At 36.1% G+C, this 19567-nt stretch overlaps 1 protein-coding gene across 1 annotated transcript; it reads left to right on the top strand.

Moving 5' to 3' along the window:
* The first annotated feature begins 247 nt into the window (after window positions 1-247).
* UFL1 (UFM1 specific ligase 1) lies at window positions 248-19559 on the top strand. Its single transcript, XM_058835561.1, has 19 exons — window positions 248-399; window positions 1076-1221; window positions 2105-2133; window positions 2881-2978; window positions 3816-3930; window positions 4175-4305; window positions 4953-5011; window positions 8352-8498; window positions 9604-9779; window positions 10480-10659; window positions 10980-11100; window positions 13345-13467; window positions 15184-15304; window positions 15522-15685; window positions 16780-16910; window positions 17052-17132; window positions 17887-17972; window positions 18462-18642; window positions 19330-19559. Exons 1-19 carry the CDS (start codon window positions 323-325, stop codon window positions 19540-19542), a joined length of 2379 nt encoding a protein of 792 aa, XP_058691544.1. The 5' UTR covers window positions 248-322; the 3' UTR covers window positions 19543-19559.
* Window positions 19560-19567: the final 8 nt, after the last annotated feature.

Below are 19567 nucleotides of genomic sequence, written 5' to 3' on the forward strand. Positions count from 1 at the left end.
GCAGTTCCTAGCGCGGTTCACACTGAAAGCGGGGCTCACAGCCCAGGGACAGCGGCGATAGCCCTGGCCCGACCGAAGCAGCCGCTCTCGGGCCGCCGCGGGCAGCACAAGAGATCTGCTCTCGTGCCCGCCTCGCCGGGATTCAGCCCCGACTGCGGAAACCGCTTTTTGTTCCTTTTTCTGCAGTTTGCTTTTGTTCCGCTTGTTTTCCGTGCCCGAGCCCGCACAGGGCGCCTCCGTGCCGCGGGGCGGCGCTGCGGGCGGAGGCCGGCCCCGCTCGCTGCCCGCCGCCGCCGGGCCGGGGCTGACGTGTCGCGGCGCGATGGCGGCGGCCTGGGAGGAGATCCGGCAGCTGGCGGCCGACTTCCAGCGGGCGCAGTTCGCTGAGGTGGCCCACAGGTGAGCAGGGCGGCGCCGGCACCGCCGCCGAGCCCGCCTGCCGCGCCCCTTCCCCGCGCCGGCCTCTCCCCTTCCCCCGCGGGGCCCGGCCGGGCACGGCCCCTCTGCCTTCCCCGAGTCTCTCCCTGAGGGAGCCCCGCGGGCCCTTCTGGAACCCCAGAGCACGGGCAGGCCCACGGAAGCGACTGAGTGTGTAGTCACAACTAAGTTCGAGTTGCTCAAAATCATCGCGGCTCCAGTGCTCGGTTTCTCCCTTCTGTCTGCTTGATCAGTTGAGATCGTTGCCCAGAACTTGTTTTTGTTAAAGAAAAATGAATCACAAAAGCGTAAAAGTAAAATAAAAGCGCACAGAAGTGTCATAGACACGAATTCTTTAGTTGCAGGCGTTCCTGTATTCACCAGCAGGTGCGTTCTCACAGCTGACAGGGCTGATAGCTCTTCATGAGGAGAGTAAAAGTTTTGGAGAAGTGACCCGCCTAAGTGAAGCCATATAGATGATTTGGCGGGTGATAAGCTGGATGCGGACATTAATTTCTTTGTCCGAAAAAGTATATTCTCAAAGAACTGCGAGCAGTCTTCATTGTACTTCCTGTGCTTAGTATGTTTGAAATGTCAATTTAAAGGGAATTTTAGGAAGTACTTCCTTAGAATAACTGTTGACTCCTGCTTTTGCTAGATTGTCAGAACGGAATTGTATAGAAATTGTCACAAAGCTGATCGCAGAAAAGCAGCTGGAAGTAGTGCACACACTTGATGGAAAGGAGTATGTCACGCCAGCACAGATTAGTAAGGAGATCCACGATGAGCTTCATGTTTGTGGTGGTAAGTGTGGCATTTTCCTTCTTCCTTTGGAATTAGAAGTTAATTTTGAAGGCTACAGAAAGAATTTGAAAGTTTTCAGTACCTTTAATCTTTCAGAAAAAGTCAGTTTGCTTCATCTACACATTAATTCACCTACTTTTATTTTCATTTCAGATCTGGGTCAAGCTTTTAGATATTTGCATAAGATATGTTAATGCTTTATTTTCACTCATGTAGAATTTCTGCCACAAAAGTTGTATAAAAATCCTTTTGAAGGAAGTTTGGCATTTTAATATAGTTTGGTATGTGGCCAAGATGTTTGGCCTTGTCTTGGAATTTCAAAGTCATTCTTCTGTCACCATTAGTAATAATAGTAACAATAATAATAATAAAAATAATAGTAATAATAATAATTGTAAATTGTCATTGACAGGTCTTTTATTTTACCAATGTGAAGAGCCACCTGTATTGGAAGATGTGACTTAGGAAGCAAGTACTGTTCAGCCAGCTTTTTGTCAATGGCTTTTTATGAACAGGCACTGTACTTTAGGTTATACCTAGGGGTGAATTTCGCAACATCATATGTTTAGAGAAATGAACTTCTTATTATGTCCGTACAGATTAGCCATTTTCTCACTGTTACCACAGGTTTGCCTCAGTTTGTGTTTTGCCATTGTGTATCATACCAGTGGGACAGCTTGGACTGAATTAAAATTTCTGGGCTTTTTCTTAGTAGCTTCATGCAAAGGTAGAGAGTTTTAACAATCTCTGGGTAATCATGGACTAGTTTACTTGGTCTACAGAAAAAGTAATTAAATATTGTGTGCATAGTGAGCTGTGCTATATTCTAAATCTATTGAAATGTGTTTCATGTACTAAAAGTGTGTTTTAACTTTTCTCAAAGGTCGAGTTAACATTGTCGACTTACAACAGGTAAGTTTGTAATGAAAACTTTATACTTCTTTGTTTTCTTCACCATGCATATTGTGGATATGGAGTTCATTAGTTATACTCCAGCTAAGTTATTTTTTTAAAACAGTACTAATTTTATGAATAGCTGGTAGCTCATGTCAAGGTACTGCAGATTACTTAATCTGTCCATTTATTGCTTTGTTGAAATGTCTCTGTTTAGTGATAATCTAGGACTTCTGAAATCACTACTGATATATACAGTTTTTGTTTATGAATTCTTTCTTTGTAAACTAAGGAAGGCAGAAAAGAAATACGTTGCCCATATAAATTTAAAGCTGTAGGAGCATGCATAATTGACTTTGCATGCCTCTTTGAATCTTCCCTCTTCCTTCCTTATTCTCTTGTCTCCACTAATCTTTGTCCTACAGTACTCTTCCTCTGTGGCTAATTTTCCCTTCAGGCTTGAGCAAAATTACTTGGAAACAGAAAATGTTTCTGAAAGCCAGTTTTCTAGTTTCTCTTACTGCTTTCTGGTATTTTTTTATTATATAGGTTTCTTTTAACCTTGTAACAGTTGCAAAGAGAGGTTGTTCTTTTTTCCCTAAAGCACTGCTGCTTTGTTCCAAAACACAGATTTAGTGTGTTTGTATGCAATAGTATAAAAAAAATGAAAGCAGCTTTCCTCATGATGTAGGAATGTTGAACTAATATCCCAGTGTTTGAGAATGATTTTCAATTTAAAGTTCTGATAAGAGGTGTTTTTTTTAGGTAATAAATGTGGACCTTCTGCACATTGAAAACAGAGCTAATGACATTGTTAAATCTGAAAAAGGGATTCAGCTTGTACTGGGACAGCTTATAAACGAGTGAGTACCTTCAGGAGCAATATGTATAATTCATACCATATTTATTTCTTAAAATGCAGACTAAAAATAATGTCCAACTGTTGTAGCTTTTGAAGTGAAATACATTTTTCTTGGCTGATCTTAGAGCTGCTTGGTGGTGATCAGTGCTACTTTAGGCAGGTGAGGCCTATCTCAGCAAAGCATCTGGTGAATCCACAATGTAAAGCTCCTACTGATCGGCTGTGTTCAGTGTCCTGCCTTTAAGAGGCTTCATTTCTTACCCAGTGGCTTTGTGTACAGCAGCCAAATCTCATTTGCTCTCTGACTTTGCTGTCTGCCTGAGCTGTTGACAAACCTTCTACCTCACAAGCCTAAGATGCTTGAGCTAGTTATTTCATGGCTTCCAGCACACTTAACAACTACTGATGTAGTACTCTTGCTATTATTCTTACTCAACCCAACAAAGAGGTTGTCCTTTCTATTGACTGAGCTTCAGGATCTGTTCTTGTCAAAGAATATGAAGTTCCTGGCTCTCCTGAAATAGTTAAGACCTGTCTTGTTTACTAGCACTGTTTTCCAATTTTCATTGACATGTTTTCCTCTTTCTCTTGCTTGAAATTTCCATGCAAGTAGGTAAATGGCCCATCTTAATGCTCACTACCTGCTTAGCAGGCTTTTTAAAAAAACACATTTTCACATACACTTTATTAATTTAAAATAATTTTCAGCTTATTTTTGCAAAGATGTAACAGAAGGAGGTATATTAAAAGAGGTCAGTTATTCATTATGTGATCTTGAGGCTGACTTTGAATGTCACACTTAATGTGTTGTCTTTTCTTTTTCTTGTTCTTACAAAAGGAGTTATCTGGATCAATTAGCAGAAGAAATAAATGATAAACTACAGGAAACTGGCCAGGTGACAATATCAGAACTCTGCAAGACGTACGACCTTCCAGGAGACTTTCTGATACAGGTGATGAAAGCCACCAACCTGGCAAATGCAGAATTAGTTGTGACCACCTTCTTTGTTTATCTTTGCAATATCCATGGCTTTAAGTCAAGCCATTTGTACAAACTTAATGTTAAGATTAAATCTTAATTTTCATGGTGAATCTGTAAACCATGCTTCTGTTTTCTGGAATGTTTTCTGTCATTAGATACCTATATATCTGATGGAAGAAGGCATGCTTAGAAAAACTCAATTCTTCTATATGCAGGCATTATCCAGGCGTTTGGGCAGAATTATTCATGGACAACTAGACCAGGAAAACCGTGGGGTGATTTTTACAGAAGCCTTTGTGTCCCGCCATCGAGCACGCATTCGTGGGCTCTTCACTGCAATTACTCGGTAAATTGCAATGCCTGCAACCACATATTAAAATATTTTTGCCGTGGGTCTTTATGGGCCAGATTCTCTTGTGATTGAAAAGGAAGAGGAAAAAAAAGACCTATGGATAGAGTCCCCTCAGTGTAGTTCAGTTCCTGGGACCGGTTCTCAGTTATCTTAGATTCACTTGTTAGAAAATGTCCCCAGAAATGGAGACTCTCTTTTGAAAAACAAGGGAGGTATAACAGTATACAACATACTGTAGTGTTTTGGCTGAAGGAAATGTTAATCTATAGTTCTTTTGTTACTTTGTAGAATATCTGTCCTCTGCTCCACCGCTTCTTAGTCAGTTACATATTGATGTAACTATATGTGATTATAAATAAGTTTTTCTTATTTAATCAATAAATTTTTGTATCACTTTGTAGGAAGAGGAAATCTTAACAAAGCAGAAGTTTGCTTACAATAATTATCATAGCTTTTGTGTTATCACTTCACAGTAATTCAGAATTAAAATCTTGTAAGCTATTTTAAACATCAGTGTAGTACCCTGAGGCTAGGATACTATGTGGTTCTGTTCATCTATAGTAACCTCTTTTATTTCTGGATTCTCGATGTCAGTTTGGTATCATTAATTTATATTGTTTTGTTTTTTCTTTTTTTCCAAGGCCTACACCTGTAAGTAGCTTGATCACTCGGTATGGATTTCAAGAACATTTACTTTACTGTGAGTTTCATTCAGAATATTTTGTGTGTTTGTTAGGAAGTCCATTTTTCATTATTAAAAGGGTGCTTTCAAGGAAGCTTTTTAGTATATAGCCTTAATTCTGAAATACAGAAGAATCTGTTTTTCTTTAGTGTAGGAAGTATTAAACCCTTTGTGCTATCCATAACTGAAGGGATGTTCCCTGTATCCGAAGCAAGGAAAACATTTGTTGACAAAATGCCTCTGGGGGCACAATGATGCAAGAAGTACAATACTTACTTATTCATCTCTTTCATTATTTGCCCTTAGCTACTAGCAGTTTTATCAGTGAAGCACACAAAAAGGGACAGATTTTATGTAGCCAAATGGCATTAATTGCTCAGGATTTTATTTATTGACTTTTTCTGTGATAATGGAGGCTAAGCTTTTGTTATACTCTTAGTTAAATGACTTATGTGCTGAGAGATAAAACATATACTTAAACTGTTTGCTTTTATTTTCTGCAATTCCTTTTTTAAATAGAAATGCATAAAGATTCCCTATTCAGCTGCTGAAATCTTTAGGCTCTACTTGTCACTTTGTGTGCCCTCTCCTATCTCTCAAAAATGCTGCTTCAAGCATCATTAGTCCTCTATGCTGGCTGACCAAGTGCTGCTGGTCTTTTAAAATCCTTTAATGGTTTCTATCTCTTCTCATGAACCCTAATGCTTCTCTTGATTGGGTCTTCTTGCCTTCAGGGCATTGCTCACTTTAGTTGCACTGTAGTATCTCTCTGCTTATCCTGCTATTCTCTGCCACAAGCGTATTCATTAAAAATTAAAATCCTAGCACTTAAATAAAATCATATAAACACTCTACTTTCACATAATCAATTTAAAATTTCCACCTTTTTTTTTCTTTTGTGTGCCATCCAGGTTTTCATAGATTAAAGGGAAAATCTGTGAAATTGCATTATAATAATGTCTCAATACCCAGCAAATTTCAGTATTTGGTTACAGTCTATTTCAGATAAGTCCTTCAACTACATCATCATGCTTTGATGATGTACAGTGTTAATGTGAATTGGAGTTCTGGTGTTTTCCTGACACTAGTGATCATCACAATACGTACTTCTAGTACTTTCCTGGGATATTTTAGTGAGTTTGTTCATCTTTTTCTTTAGTTTTTCTTACTGTCTTTCATTACCTCTGCAGTTTCTAATTTTCAAAGAGCTTTTTATCTTTTTATTCACTGCCAGATTTTATTGTGTTCATTTGCTAAGATACCATTTCAATTTCACAAATACTGGAAATTAGAAAAAATACCTTGTAATGATGTTACTTTTTAGCTTTTTATGTCTGTTGCTGTTAGCAATGTGTTTAAAAGTGGTCTTTGTCACTTTTCTGAATAAAAAATTCCTGATTACAAATTTTTTTTCCAGAATAAAAATGTAAGTTTAGTGTAATATTTGTATCATTTACAAGCAGCTAACTGTTTAATCAATACTTGGGTTTAGACAGGATAAATACTGTTCTTTGGTTCTTTCACACAGATGTGCTGCTATTCATCTTAAGCTCTCATAAAGTTACAATAAAAAGTAGTTTTAGAAATGAGAAACCCTTCAGATTAAAACACTAATTACAAAGCATAATGAAATCACAAATGTTATTCATTTCTGATCATTATTTTACTGGTGTAGGACTGACATAGAGGGACACCATCTCTCAGACTGACAGAGACCTAATAGGACACTACAAACTACTTGGTCACCCTTAAAAATAAATGAGAATTTATGGTAGTTCTATAGGGATCCTGTTGTTTTAAAACAAAATATTGTCTAGACATAATTGGAGCAACGATCTATGAAATCTCTGAGAGCACCTCCTCTGCCCTGGAGTTTTAGAACTGGCACTTGATAAAATACAGAATTTAATTGATATCTTCATTTCACTTCTTTTCTTCTGACAGCTTCTTTCCCTAAAGACTGTGGTTTATTAACAGATTTTTCAACCCATTTTGTGGAGCTCCAGGAAAGTCTAATTCTTTTTTCTAAAGCCTTTGAATAAAAAGAAGTTGAAATTGCAAACAGAGAGCCAATTTGTATTTTTTGACAATTGCTTAAGTGGAATAGGCACATTGATTCTGTTTTCTAGGGCAACTAAAATATTAGGAAGTATAAAAAACTTACTTTATTTACAGAATTGTTCTTATAAGTTCCATTTTATTCAATGTAACTGAACCATGGCAGAACATGATTTCTGGCTCTTGTCTTAAATTACGTAAAGCTATATCTTGTTTAAATCAGTTTCTCATCCACTGCATTTTTTCAGTGTAAGTATTGTTCAGCTTTCCTAGTGGCAGTTGTGTTCAATAGCTGCTAGCTTATAGAAGCTCTCCTACACTATGGGCATATCTGAAAAAAACTATCATGATTCACTATGCACTGTTTCTTCTGGAACTGGGCTTTCAGGTGAGCTTCCCTGCATAAGTGAGCTAAACCTCTGTGTGCTGTACTAAGCATGTGGTAGTGCTGACTGCTGCTTTTATTTAATGAGGAAGAAGCCTTGCCATATGATACCATTTAATGTTTTGTTCCAGAGCAAAACTTGTCTTTTAATGAAATAGAAATGAACATAAACTGAGTATAAAAAAAGCCATTTGGCAAAGCTCCAGAAATTAGCAGAGTTAGCAGTTGAAGTCACTGATATTTTAAAATATATCTCTTGTGTTACAAAAAGGCAGAAGCAGAGCATAGGAGGCAAATCAGATATTCCCATGCAACTTAAGTGGATTTAAAAAATCTTATTTAGCATTGAGAAGTGCTTAATACTTTGGTACTACCAATTACCAATATGTTCTTTGTCAACACTATTTGTGTATTCTCAAATGGTTATTGTTGGCAACTGTGTTATGCAGTTTAGGTAATGACTTTCCATATAATTTTCTGTGTTCAGAAAGAAAAGATCTGTGTTCAGATCTCTTTTTTTCCATTTTGGTTTGCATGCAAGCCATGAATTCAAAGAGAAATTATTAATAAAATGCTAGTAAGTTTTATTTTTTCTGGCAGAGAAAGATTCTTCTATGTCTGCATGTTTTAAATTAAAAGTTAAAACTGCCCAGGTTTCCAAATGTTCAGTAAAAACTATTTTGATCCTGCCATTGTGGCTTACTCTTCAGAAACATTCTCTGATTTCCAGTGCTTTTGTGAAGAAATTCTCATAAATGTTAAAAATAATTGACAGAGGTCGGCAATGTTTCACTCGAACAAGCACAAACTAATTGGAAAGAAAGAAAGAAGAAACAAACCAAGGAAAGTAATTATCTTTTGATTAATGGATATACTAACTATGGAAACATCTCTTCATTTGTTTTCCTCTTGCAGCTTTGCTAGAAGAACTTGTTAATGCTGGTCGTCTGAAAGGCACCGTGGTTGGTGGGAGACAGGATAAGGCTGTGTTTGTTCCAGACATCTATTCCAGAACACAGAACAAATGGGTGGATTCCTTTTTCAAGCAGAATGGTTACTTAGGTAATTAATCTTTGTTCTTTCAGATAAAATAGCTTTCTAAAACTAGTGTAGATAATTGGTCTTACCTTAATATAGCTGGTGCTTAGAGTGAAGCCTCACAAGGAGAAGTGGAAATCAATGCAGTGGCTGATACTCCTTTGCTGAAAGACCATCTTGCTCATTATGATGTGTGTTACTTTATCATAATGAACTGTATTTCAGTGGAGGGGGCCATACTGCTAACCAGTAACTATTTCTCAATAACAATTACAAATACTCTTCTTATTACTGCTCTGAAGACATTGATTAGCCTGTTTATTGTAGACTTTTCAGATTATCATGGCTGGAATTTCAGGCCAGGTGTCCAGATTACAACCGGACTTTGGCTGCTAATAGTCCAAATATGCTCAGGAATAATTTTTTTTCAAAATAATATTTGTAGAACTGGAGTGAGTAGCACTAGTGTGCTGATTTGAATCCAGACAAGTCTGTCTAACTTCAAGCTGAGTGATGATGGATGATGGTGTTTTGAGACACCACGAGCTGTGGGAAAATAGGGATCTGAATAAGGAGAGGAATGTCCCCTTATGGTCACAAAGGGTCAGGCCCTAAGTAGCAGTTATTCTTGCAGATTGAAAATACCTTAACTTACCATGACCATACTTACACCATAACTTACAATGATAGTATTAAGTGTTTCTGTAATACTGGTTGACTGATGGAGTATCTGTCAGTCTGAGTGTTTCCTCCACATCTTAAGTATAAACTGCAAAATAGCTGAAAACAAAACACTTGGACACTGTATGTATTGTAAATTTTGTTCATGCTATGTTAGAATACTTTGGAAAGATATGACTGCAAATATAAATTTAATGGTATAAGAATCTGAAAAAAACAATTTTCTAAACTCTGAATCATGGATGTGACTTCGATCTATCTGCATACTTCTATTAACAACACTTAGACATAACTTGTACTGACCTCAGTTTTAGGTCAGCATTAGCATTTACTAGTATAAAAAATATGTGTAACTCTTAATTTCCTCCTTTCAAAATATAGTTATCCCATAAGCTCTTACATGTACATGAAGGAACAAAATTTTAACAGAAGTCTATCTATTTTGTAGAATTTGATGCGTTGTATAGACTTGGCATCCCAGACCCAGTAGGCTACATTAAAAAAAGATACAAGTCTGCACAACTCTTATTTCTGAGAGCAGCTTGTGTTGGTCAAGAAATGGTGGATCAAGTTGAAGCCTCTGTGGAGGAAGCCATCAGCTCTGGAAGCTGGATAGATGTAGCAGTAAGTAGTCCTTTCAGTTGTTGTTGTTGGATTTATTTCTTTTTTCTTATTTTTGTGTCAAATGATACTTTATTGAAACTATATATATTATGTATGTATAATGAAATCTTACATTGTCAGAGAAGAAAATTCAGTTTAATTAAAATGACAGGTAAAAGGGCTTTATTTGCCTTTGAGTTGATCTGAATAAAAACAAGGGAAGGACATACTGGCATTCAGTTTGTAGATATCCAAGACTAACTCATTTCAAAGCTACTGCGAAAGTACTCTGCTAGACAGCAATATATTTCTGTTGGTGTGTTTTTGGTTTTTTGTTGGGTTTTTTTTTGAGAAAATGTCTAAACTAAATGCTTACAACACTTCTGGTGAACAGAGGGATGTTAGCCACATCCCTGGCTAAGTCCTAATTTTAGGCCTTACAGCACTAACTGTTGCTCTTAAGTCCTGCTGTTGTTTTTTGGTGTTGCTCTGTAGCTGTTGAGCATCATTTTGAAGAAGTTGCCATGCATTTGCCCAGAGGTAACACATATTCCTAGATCAATGTTGATTTGTTCTAAATTTAAATAGAGTGTACTCTTAAATTACTAGCTTAATTTGAAAAGTGCAGTGCTTTCTAACTAGTTAGCAGATGTCAAATGGTCTGTGTCTATTCTGTTTACCCACTTACAAGGCTATTGTATTTTAATTTTCTTTACTCTAGACTCTTCTGCCCAGCTCATTGTCAGTAGAAGATGTTGGGATTTTGCTCCAGCAAGTGATGAGATCTTTGAACAAAAGCTCTTCAGGTTTAGTCTTCAGTGACACCATTGCAGTCAGTGAGAAATTTTTAAGCAGCTGTGCTGACCTGTTTTCTGATCTGATGCAACAGAAAGCGGAAAAGGTACAGTAGGTTTTTTTATTGCTCAAGGTGCAGTGCACGTTGAGTTTTGGAGTAAAACTCATGAGACTTTCTAGTCACTGTTAAAATGTCTGTACATCTCATCTGAAATACAACTAGAGAAGAAGCAAAACAAATGAACAACAAGTTTCTATATTTAATGGGTGTAATTTATGTTCTAGTGCACTCAGGAAGCCCAGTCTCATGTGTTGCACTTGGAAAACATGTTTGATTGGTGTACTTGAAAATGGCCAAATGGCGTAAATGTTTCTTCCATTGCTGTGTATATCTTTTTGCTATGATGTGCATGTTCTTCATTTTAGGAAATTAAAAACAACCCTGTTAATTTAATCACTGAAGAAGATTTAAAACAGGCTTCTTGTTTAGAGAACTCATACGCTAATAAAAAAGACAAAAAGGATGAAAGAAGAAAGAAAGCAACAGGTAAAACATAAATATTCAGCTAAAGCAAAAAAAACAGAAACAAACTTGTTTTATCTCTGAAATACTCAAATAAAAAGTTAGTATACTTTGTAGTCCATTAAATGTTTCCAGTCCATTGTTTAAGATATTAAGAAATAATACAACCACTTACCATTATACTGTGGATGTTAATACATCTCAGCTATGCCCATGAGAACTAATTTCAGACTTAGAAATGTAGAGGAAGTACTATAAAGGTCTCTTGAGTTAGTTCAACACAAGGTAACTGTTTTTAGAAGCAAGGAATACTGTTATTTGTTATTTTATCCAGTATGATCACATCAGACTGAATAAAACCAGTATTAGGTTAGGGAGTCTGTGCCATGTTTTATTACACAGTATAGATTCAATTTTAGTCTCCATTTTTCAGGGGTCCAGGAAAAAGAATATGTTTCTTATTATTAATCTTGAGATATTAATTACAAAATAATTTTGTCTAAATCAAGAATGAGTTTTTGTGGTTTTTTCTGAAGAATACTTGTCATCTTTTCTGAGAAAACCATGCCATAGAATTTTCTGTTGTCTTCTGCACATGTAACAGTTACTTGGAGATTAAGACAGTTTACTTTGAGGTATATTCTGTTTTAATCCCAAACCTTACTTCATTTGTGTGGTGACTGGAATAGATTTCAGTTGAAGGAAGAATAAAAATGTGTGTGTTTAACCCTTTAAAATCTTTCTGATTTTTAAAACAGTATTCAGTCTGAAGACTGAATCTCAAAAACTTTGTGTGGCTCTTGTGCTGCTGCAAGACAGCTGAGCAATCTATGTTGAACATAGTGTTACTGTGCTACTGAAAGTAAGAGAATTAGTGCACTGATGCTCACTGATCTGGCTTGGTTGAATATACTCATTTGCAAAGCAGAACACTCTACTCTTAAAAAAAAAAGCATGAGTAGGCCTGAGTTGACATGGGAGTTAAACTTACTTTTACCACAAGAGATGGCAGATTTTTCTAGGCCATAGCTAAGGTAGAGAAGCTTGGAACTTTAATTGAACTGTCATAATAGAATGACTTCGGTTTCCAGCCCTTGGAGAAGTGAGACTCTACTGAGCCTGTAGTAGGTGTCTAGACAAATTCATACCCACAGGTAACATACTGCACCATCAGCAAGCACTACACTGAAATGTTTTATTATGGACTGTTATGTGCATTACCTAAGAACACACCAACATAACAGTTTTATGTAACATAATTACTGTAATGCAGTCACATTTCAAATAAGCTTGTGGAAAGCACAAGCTGTAATTTTTTTGGCTGTTCCTGCAAAATTATGCTTAAAAATCCATCTATGGCACATAACAGATGCAGTTAGCTTTTTAAGTAATAGCATCTTGTCTTTGTGTTTCTTCTTCTTAAACAATAGTAGTTACATAATGTAGTTACTCGAAACCTTGGACCATATTTAAATGGAAAAAACACCTGCTTTCTCAAGGCATAGTGTATATGGCACCAGTTTATATTTCTTCCAAGTGAAAAAACAGCAGAAGAGGCTGTGAAAAGGGGAGCAAGGAGAAGAACAGCTTGCCTTGTGAAGAGGGACTGTATAGCAAATTGAGATTCTGTCTGCATTGCATACGTTGATTGCAGGACTTCTGAAGAAAGTAATTAGTTATGTGTGTCAGAACTGGAACATCCCATTGCTTTATAGTCATCTAGGAAAAGTTGAAAAAGATTGAGTGGTCTAGTTAGCTGAATGTGTGCTTCCAAGAACATTTTGGATAAATGGTTATAGTGTAGGATTCTTTCTCTGAAAATTAACAAAGTTACATTATCTGGAATATTTTTGACAAACTCAGTTATTTAGCATCTTCTAATGAAAGTGCTAAATGCTTACTAAGATGCTGTTTGCAGCTGACAGGAAATCCCCCATTACATTATAAACTCTGGTATCTCATCTGCTTTTAGCTGAAGAAAGACCCTGGGGTTTTTTTTGGGTTTTTTTTTAATGTGTGCATTTAATATTACTGTTTGTGTTTATTAATGACATTAGCTTAAATAAAGCTTTGCCTCAGTTGCTCCTGTTTCTTAAGAATGAAACTTACAGCCCTGAGTTTCTGAAATATGTGTTCTAGGCTGTGTTTAGAATCAGGTTGTGTTTTTCAATCCAGCATTAACAAGTAACACAGATAAATTGCTATGGTACTGTAAACTTTGTAAGTGCTAAAACTTTCCTGTGTACTAAGCAAGTAATTCCCCACCAGAGGGCAGTGGAAGCGTGAGAGGAGGAGGTGGTGGGAATGCCAGAGAGATAAAGATTAAGAAAACCAAGAAGAAAGGAAGAAAGGATGCTGACAGTGATGAAGAGTCACAAGGGACTGGCACAGGTTTGTCATTTTATTTTAGGTACTATCTATTCATATCTACTCATCATGGTTTTACTACTTGCTTTTTTTTTTTCATATGTGTTCTTCCCCCACTATTTAGCTATCAAGCTAAAATGTCAAGAAGATGTGAATACTGTGTAGTTAAAATTGTATCAGTGGATCTGATGTTGCTGTTTAAATTAAATGGGCATTACCTGTTCCCCAAACAGTGTAACTTAGTCTTGAAAAGAGAAATTGAAGTCAAGGAAACAATACCATTTTATATTTATCTTTGATTTTATGTCAGAAATGCTGTAGATTTTGGGATGAATTTTACGCTTGTTTTTGTAACATCTGCTGCCTTGTGTATGATAACTGAATGGCCTAAATTAACAAATTATAGCAGTCAAACAGGTTTTTTCTTCATAGGAATAAAATACACAGTCAAAACTAATGTTTTGTTTCAATATTGCTACTTATTGGTGCCTATTTCTCTACCTCCACTATTACAAGAAGGAGCACGAACAGCTTTCTAAGTAAAAGCCAGCACTGTTAAATTTAGAGCAAATAGTAGTTGTAAATGAAGCAATCATGTTCTTTGTTTTGTTCGATGGAGAACCAGAAATGTGTGCTTCCATTTTATATGTAGTGTCCAGACTTTCAATACTGACTGAAAAATACTTTTAAACATGATATTTGAAGTGTGAAATACAGTGTAGTAATTTTGTTTGATATTGCTCTCACAGAGTACCATAGCTCACATATAAATGAATTATTTTTCAGGACTATTCAGTTACTGAGTAAAACAATGTTCAGTGACTTTTAGTTTTTGTGGTTTGCAGAGGGTTTTGGTGTAGGCTTTCTGTTTTGCCCTTATTACTGCATATATTCCTGTGTTATAATGAACAACTTGAACCATGATCTCAAGGTAAACTCAGATGAAACCATTCAAATGTAAATATGATCCTTTTTAAAACCTGATTTAGCTTCCCTTTTCACTTGTTTGTAAGCCCTGTATGTTCATTACTACTGTGGCACAACAAGGAACATCATTGATCTCCATACTTATGCGCACAATAAGCCTGTTTTAAGGTGCATCTGGAACATGTCCTTTTCTGGTTCTCTGTCATCATTCTGATCTCACTCTTATATGTAAAAAGTCTACTACACCTGGGAAAAGTTCATGTTTTGTGCAAAACCAAAATAGAGATGCACTAAATTCTATGCGTATAAGTTGCTTCTATTACTGGAACACCTTGTCTGATTTAATCTCTCATGTTTCAGATTTTATGCTGTAACCTCAAGTTTAGGACACTGTTACATGATTGTGTACCTTGCTAAATGAAGTTTATAAAAATAAAAAAAACGGCCTTTTGAAATCCTTCAAGTCGGAGCACTCTATTCAGTTTTGGCATTTTAAATTCTACTTGGTCTTGGTGACACTGGTTTCTAAACCAAAGGGCCAAACAGACTGAAAGAAAGTTTCCCCAAAAACGCATATCCTCATACACTACTTCAGATGTCTATTACAGAAACTTCTGTAAGAAATTTTGTCAGTTTTTCATATGTGTAACATTCAACTGTCATGTATAATCATCCCTTTTTTTCTGTTGTTGATAATGCATTTCTTCTATGGCGTTTGGACTTTGAAGCTTTCCAGTGTCTCATGCCACAGAGTAATTGGAGCAATACTAAAGGGAATGTTTTCTCAGTGAGTGTTGTTTATGGCCACTACAGGTAGGAATAAGAAGCCAGAGTTCTCTTTCATGTCACAAGAGGAAATTGAGGATATTTTAAAGACCCGCATGCAGGATTGCCCTGAAGAGCTTATTACAGAAATTGCTGAACATCTAAGAAGGTAATTTCAATAATTCAGGTGGAGTTAGAAAATTTGTGATTCACTTCGGATGAATCTACACTTCAGTCTGTTTTCTTGCTTAGAAAAAAGTGCTTTGTTGATAGACATGTCCCTGTCATTTACTACATAATGAGGTCATTTTCTCTATTGCTGATATATTTGGGTACAATTTCACACTTTGCTCAATATTTTCCCCTTTCTTCTTTCCTGTTCTAAGACCTTTGACAAAAACTTACCAGGAAGTTGTGCGTTCTGTTTTTACGTCTTCAACGTCTTCCTCTGGAGCCAACAGAAGACAGGCTATGAAGGACTTGCAGGAAGAATTCTCAAACTTGTACAACAACATTCGGTTATTTGAAAAGGGAGCAAAGCATTTCACAGGTACAAAATATATACTTTGAAAAATGAATATGCTCCCTCAAGGATGTTAAATTCATTCCAGAATCTATGTTAAAAATCAGACAGGAGCAAAAGTTTAAAAAGGAATTTCTAAAAAAGAGAAAATTAGAGATGTGTTTAGTATGCTTAACACTGCCTTTATGCTGAAATGCATTGCTTTGCATAGTAATTGAAATACGTTTTCTTTATTTCATATCTATATTCTGTTTTATCTTATGTCAAGATAACTGTGTTCTTGTCTTTCTTTTCCAAGTGTTTGCCTTCCTTCCAATTTTTCACTGTCTAGGTTAAAAAAAAAAAAAAAAGGAAAATATTGATAAGCACACTTTATTCTCCCAGTTGTGCCACTAATGAAAAAATTGAATGGCACCTTATTCTAAGAAGCCGTTGTTTAAACCTCATAGGTTTGATTCTGAAAGCAGCTGCTGCTTGAGGATAGTCTGTCAGATTCATTTTGTAGGGGGCTGCTCTGTGAGGTGTGGCAGAAAAGTTAGCATTGGGAAAATAATGTAGACATTTTCAAGATTCTCTGCTTTATTTAGCTTTCTCCTAGAATTTTCCTCGTGGAAATCTTCTAACAGAAGGAAACACTAGCAAAACAACCTGATATTCCTGTATTTTGGAGTATATGGTATTACTTCCAATTAGCCTTTGTTCTTGGACTTGTGTTCTGTAGCCTCTTTTTATTTTTCCAAATTCCAATATTTCAGTCTTAAAGTCACATGGCTGTTATTCTGTTTAACTGCTTATCCTGCAGAATTTTCCTCTGTATACTCTTGACTTGATCAGTAGCAGTGGTTCAGGAGGATTGTACAGGGAGTAGTTTACTGCTTATACAGATACATCTTTGAATTACTAGCAATGCATTAAAATGATCTTACAGACCTGAAAGTTCACATTTTTCACTGAACAATGTTCCACAAGAACGTCACAGCAAATGAGGGACTTTCACATATCCAGAGAACTCTCATACTACTTATGGTTGATAGAGTCCACAGTGATGAAGGTGATGTGATAATATCATAGGGATCAGGTAACTATAAAAAGTTTCTTTAATCACTTATTTCTTTTAACAGATGATACTCAGACTAACCTTGCCAAACACCTGTTGAAGACACTGTGTACAGACATTACAAACCTGGTTTTCAACTTCTTGGCATCTGAGTCAATGATGACAATAGAAAATTACTCTACAATCACAAGTGAGGTACAGAAATAAAAGTTCCTTTCTAACAGTCTCAAGTAGATCAGTGATGTTTGTTCAATAAGTAATTGCTTCACCTGAAATATGCCTACATCTAAAAAGATGATTAATATTACAGATTATTTCCATTCTTGTCCCATACAGGGCAGAATCAAGATTTTAGGTAAACTGCCCGAAGATACCAAAGGTCCTTTAACTAAACTGCATACTTCTCTGAATGGCAAGGTAAAGTTAATCTAGTTCAGATTTTCTGTTTTGCTGACAGAATGCTAATAATGCTGATATAATGCTAATTACACATAGTGTAATATATCACCACTGCTGCTGTGAAGAATGAAGGCAGAATAATCTTTTGTATTTGTCTAAGGAAGTGAGAGAAAGTGTGTTTTGTATCTGTGAATTTTCAGAGATGAGGTGATCTTACATTATGATTCTGATAGTCACCTTTGGCTTTTTGCTGCCATGTGGAATCCAGTGTGCTTTTCATGGGCAGGTGAGAAGAGTGAAAACTAAGCAAGAAGCTCCAGTGTAAAGTGGTTGATGTTTCTTGGATTTTATTCCCAGAGTTCTTGCTTGTTCTCCCATGTATTTCTTAACTAGTAAAATTATGGATATTTAAAAAAACCCTAAACCTTCAGATTATGGCAGTGTAAGCACAAGGAGAGCTATTTATTAATTCTTTTATACAAATGGCCATACTGAGGTGTTTCTCAATAAAAAGTATATCTGTAAATAATTGTAGAGCATGTATTCGTTTTTCATTTTATTTCCAAGACTAATGAATCACAGTTTGGGTTAGTATTTAGGTATATGAACTGTTGTAGGACAAACAAAGGAAAATACATGTTACTTTCTCTTTTTTTGTGTAGTTTATTTCAAGTGTATTCACAGTCATCTTTTGTGTGATTAATTGTGAACAGTAGTTAAACTTTTTTATAATCTGCAAACACAGATTAAATATTCATATTCTTTTCAATAGAGTATAGAAGATTTTCTTTCGTGCCTTGATTCTGCAGTGGATATTTGTGGTATTATGGTGAAAAAAGGAGACAAAAAGAAGGAAAGGTACTTCAATTTTACTTATTGAATGAAATGTGGCTATATTACTGCACAAATGCTGGATGGTTAATATGGGAGCAGTCGTACTCAGTGTGTAGAGGCAGTCCTTCTTTCCAAACTGCTTAACTTAAAAATAGAAAGTCAAGCAGTTCTAAATCCATAGGAGAAGGAGAAAGAAGGGAATTCACATTTAGCTGATTTTGTTGGCTCACTACTTTCTGTGATATAGTATATAAATTCCCTAGGGGTCTCTCAAAATCTGAGCTGTGCCAGCAATAGTTTCTGTTGTTGTTGTTGTTGGTTGGTTGGTTGGTTTTGGGTGTTTGTTTTGTTTTGTTTGTTTTTTAATTAATGTTTTGGAATTCCACATAAATAAATTATTTGACAAGAAAATTAAAATTAATGGATGTTAAATAAGTTTTAGTATATGTGACCAACTACTATTTAAGAGAATTACAGAATCATATTTTTGTTTAATATATTCTCCTTCCTTAGGCAAGTCCTGTTTCAGCATAGACAAGCTCTGATTGAACAGCTCAAAGTCACAGAAGATCCAGCTCTTGTTCTGCACCTGACATCAGTATTGTTATTTCAGTTTTCAACTCACTGCATGCTTCATGCACCAGGAAGATCAGTACCACAGATCATTAATTTCCTAAGTGGCAAGATCCCAGAGGTATTCTTCTATAGCTGTTTAAGGGGCAGTTACCTTTTTTCTGTGACAGAAAGGTGTGCCTTACACTATTTTTGCTGCATAAACCTGGCACCATTTGGTTTCATGTCTAAACATTACTTTGTGTACAGAATATACAATTTCTCTTATCTGTACTGCATTGGAAACTTACTTTTTCAGGTATCTATCATCAATTTTCTTTTTTTATAGAATTAAAAATTCTATTCTATATTGTTAGTGCTTTAACTTAACCATAGAGACAGTTCTGTCTTGGGGGATGTTAACGATTCTTAAAACTGAACATTTTTACGTCTTTCCTCTGAGCCTAGAGCATGGTTGCTTTTTAAATTTTTCTAATCTAGTTTTACAGAAAGATGTACCTCTTCAGTGAAATTCTGTATTTTATACTGCCAAAACTGATGATGTTTACTAACTACATTGCTTTCATGCTTCAGTGGTTAATTTTCCTGTTTTTGCAGGATGGATGCACTTTCAGTTTTCTGCCTCTTTGTATGTCTCTCAGAATTTAGGTTGTCAAATACGTCATTAGAAATATATTTCTGTATCACTAACTCTCTTTGCCCAAGAATGGGAGAATGCTTTTAAAAAATTACATCTTAATTTATAGGACTGTCTGCCTTCTCTGTAACATTGACATCCCCTGGATTTGTTCTTGTTTCTTGCCTTCAGGATCAGCATTCACTGATAGTCAAGTACCAAGGACTAGTGGTGAAACAATTGACCAGCCAGACTAAGAAAACTGAACATGGAGATGGTGACACAAAAGATAACATGGAAGAGGAGGAAGGAGCAGAAAGCATTCGAAAAGAGCTCCAGGAAATCACTACCTCTATCAAAGATCTTGTTTTCAGACCTAGGAAATTTTCTGTAACAGAGGAATAAAACTGTTACTCAGCACATCCACTTC

This window comes from Poecile atricapillus, chromosome 3 (genome assembly GCF_030490865.1).
Source record: "Poecile atricapillus isolate bPoeAtr1 chromosome 3, bPoeAtr1.hap1, whole genome shotgun sequence".
NCBI lineage: Eukaryota > Metazoa > Chordata > Aves > Passeriformes > Paridae > Poecile > Poecile atricapillus.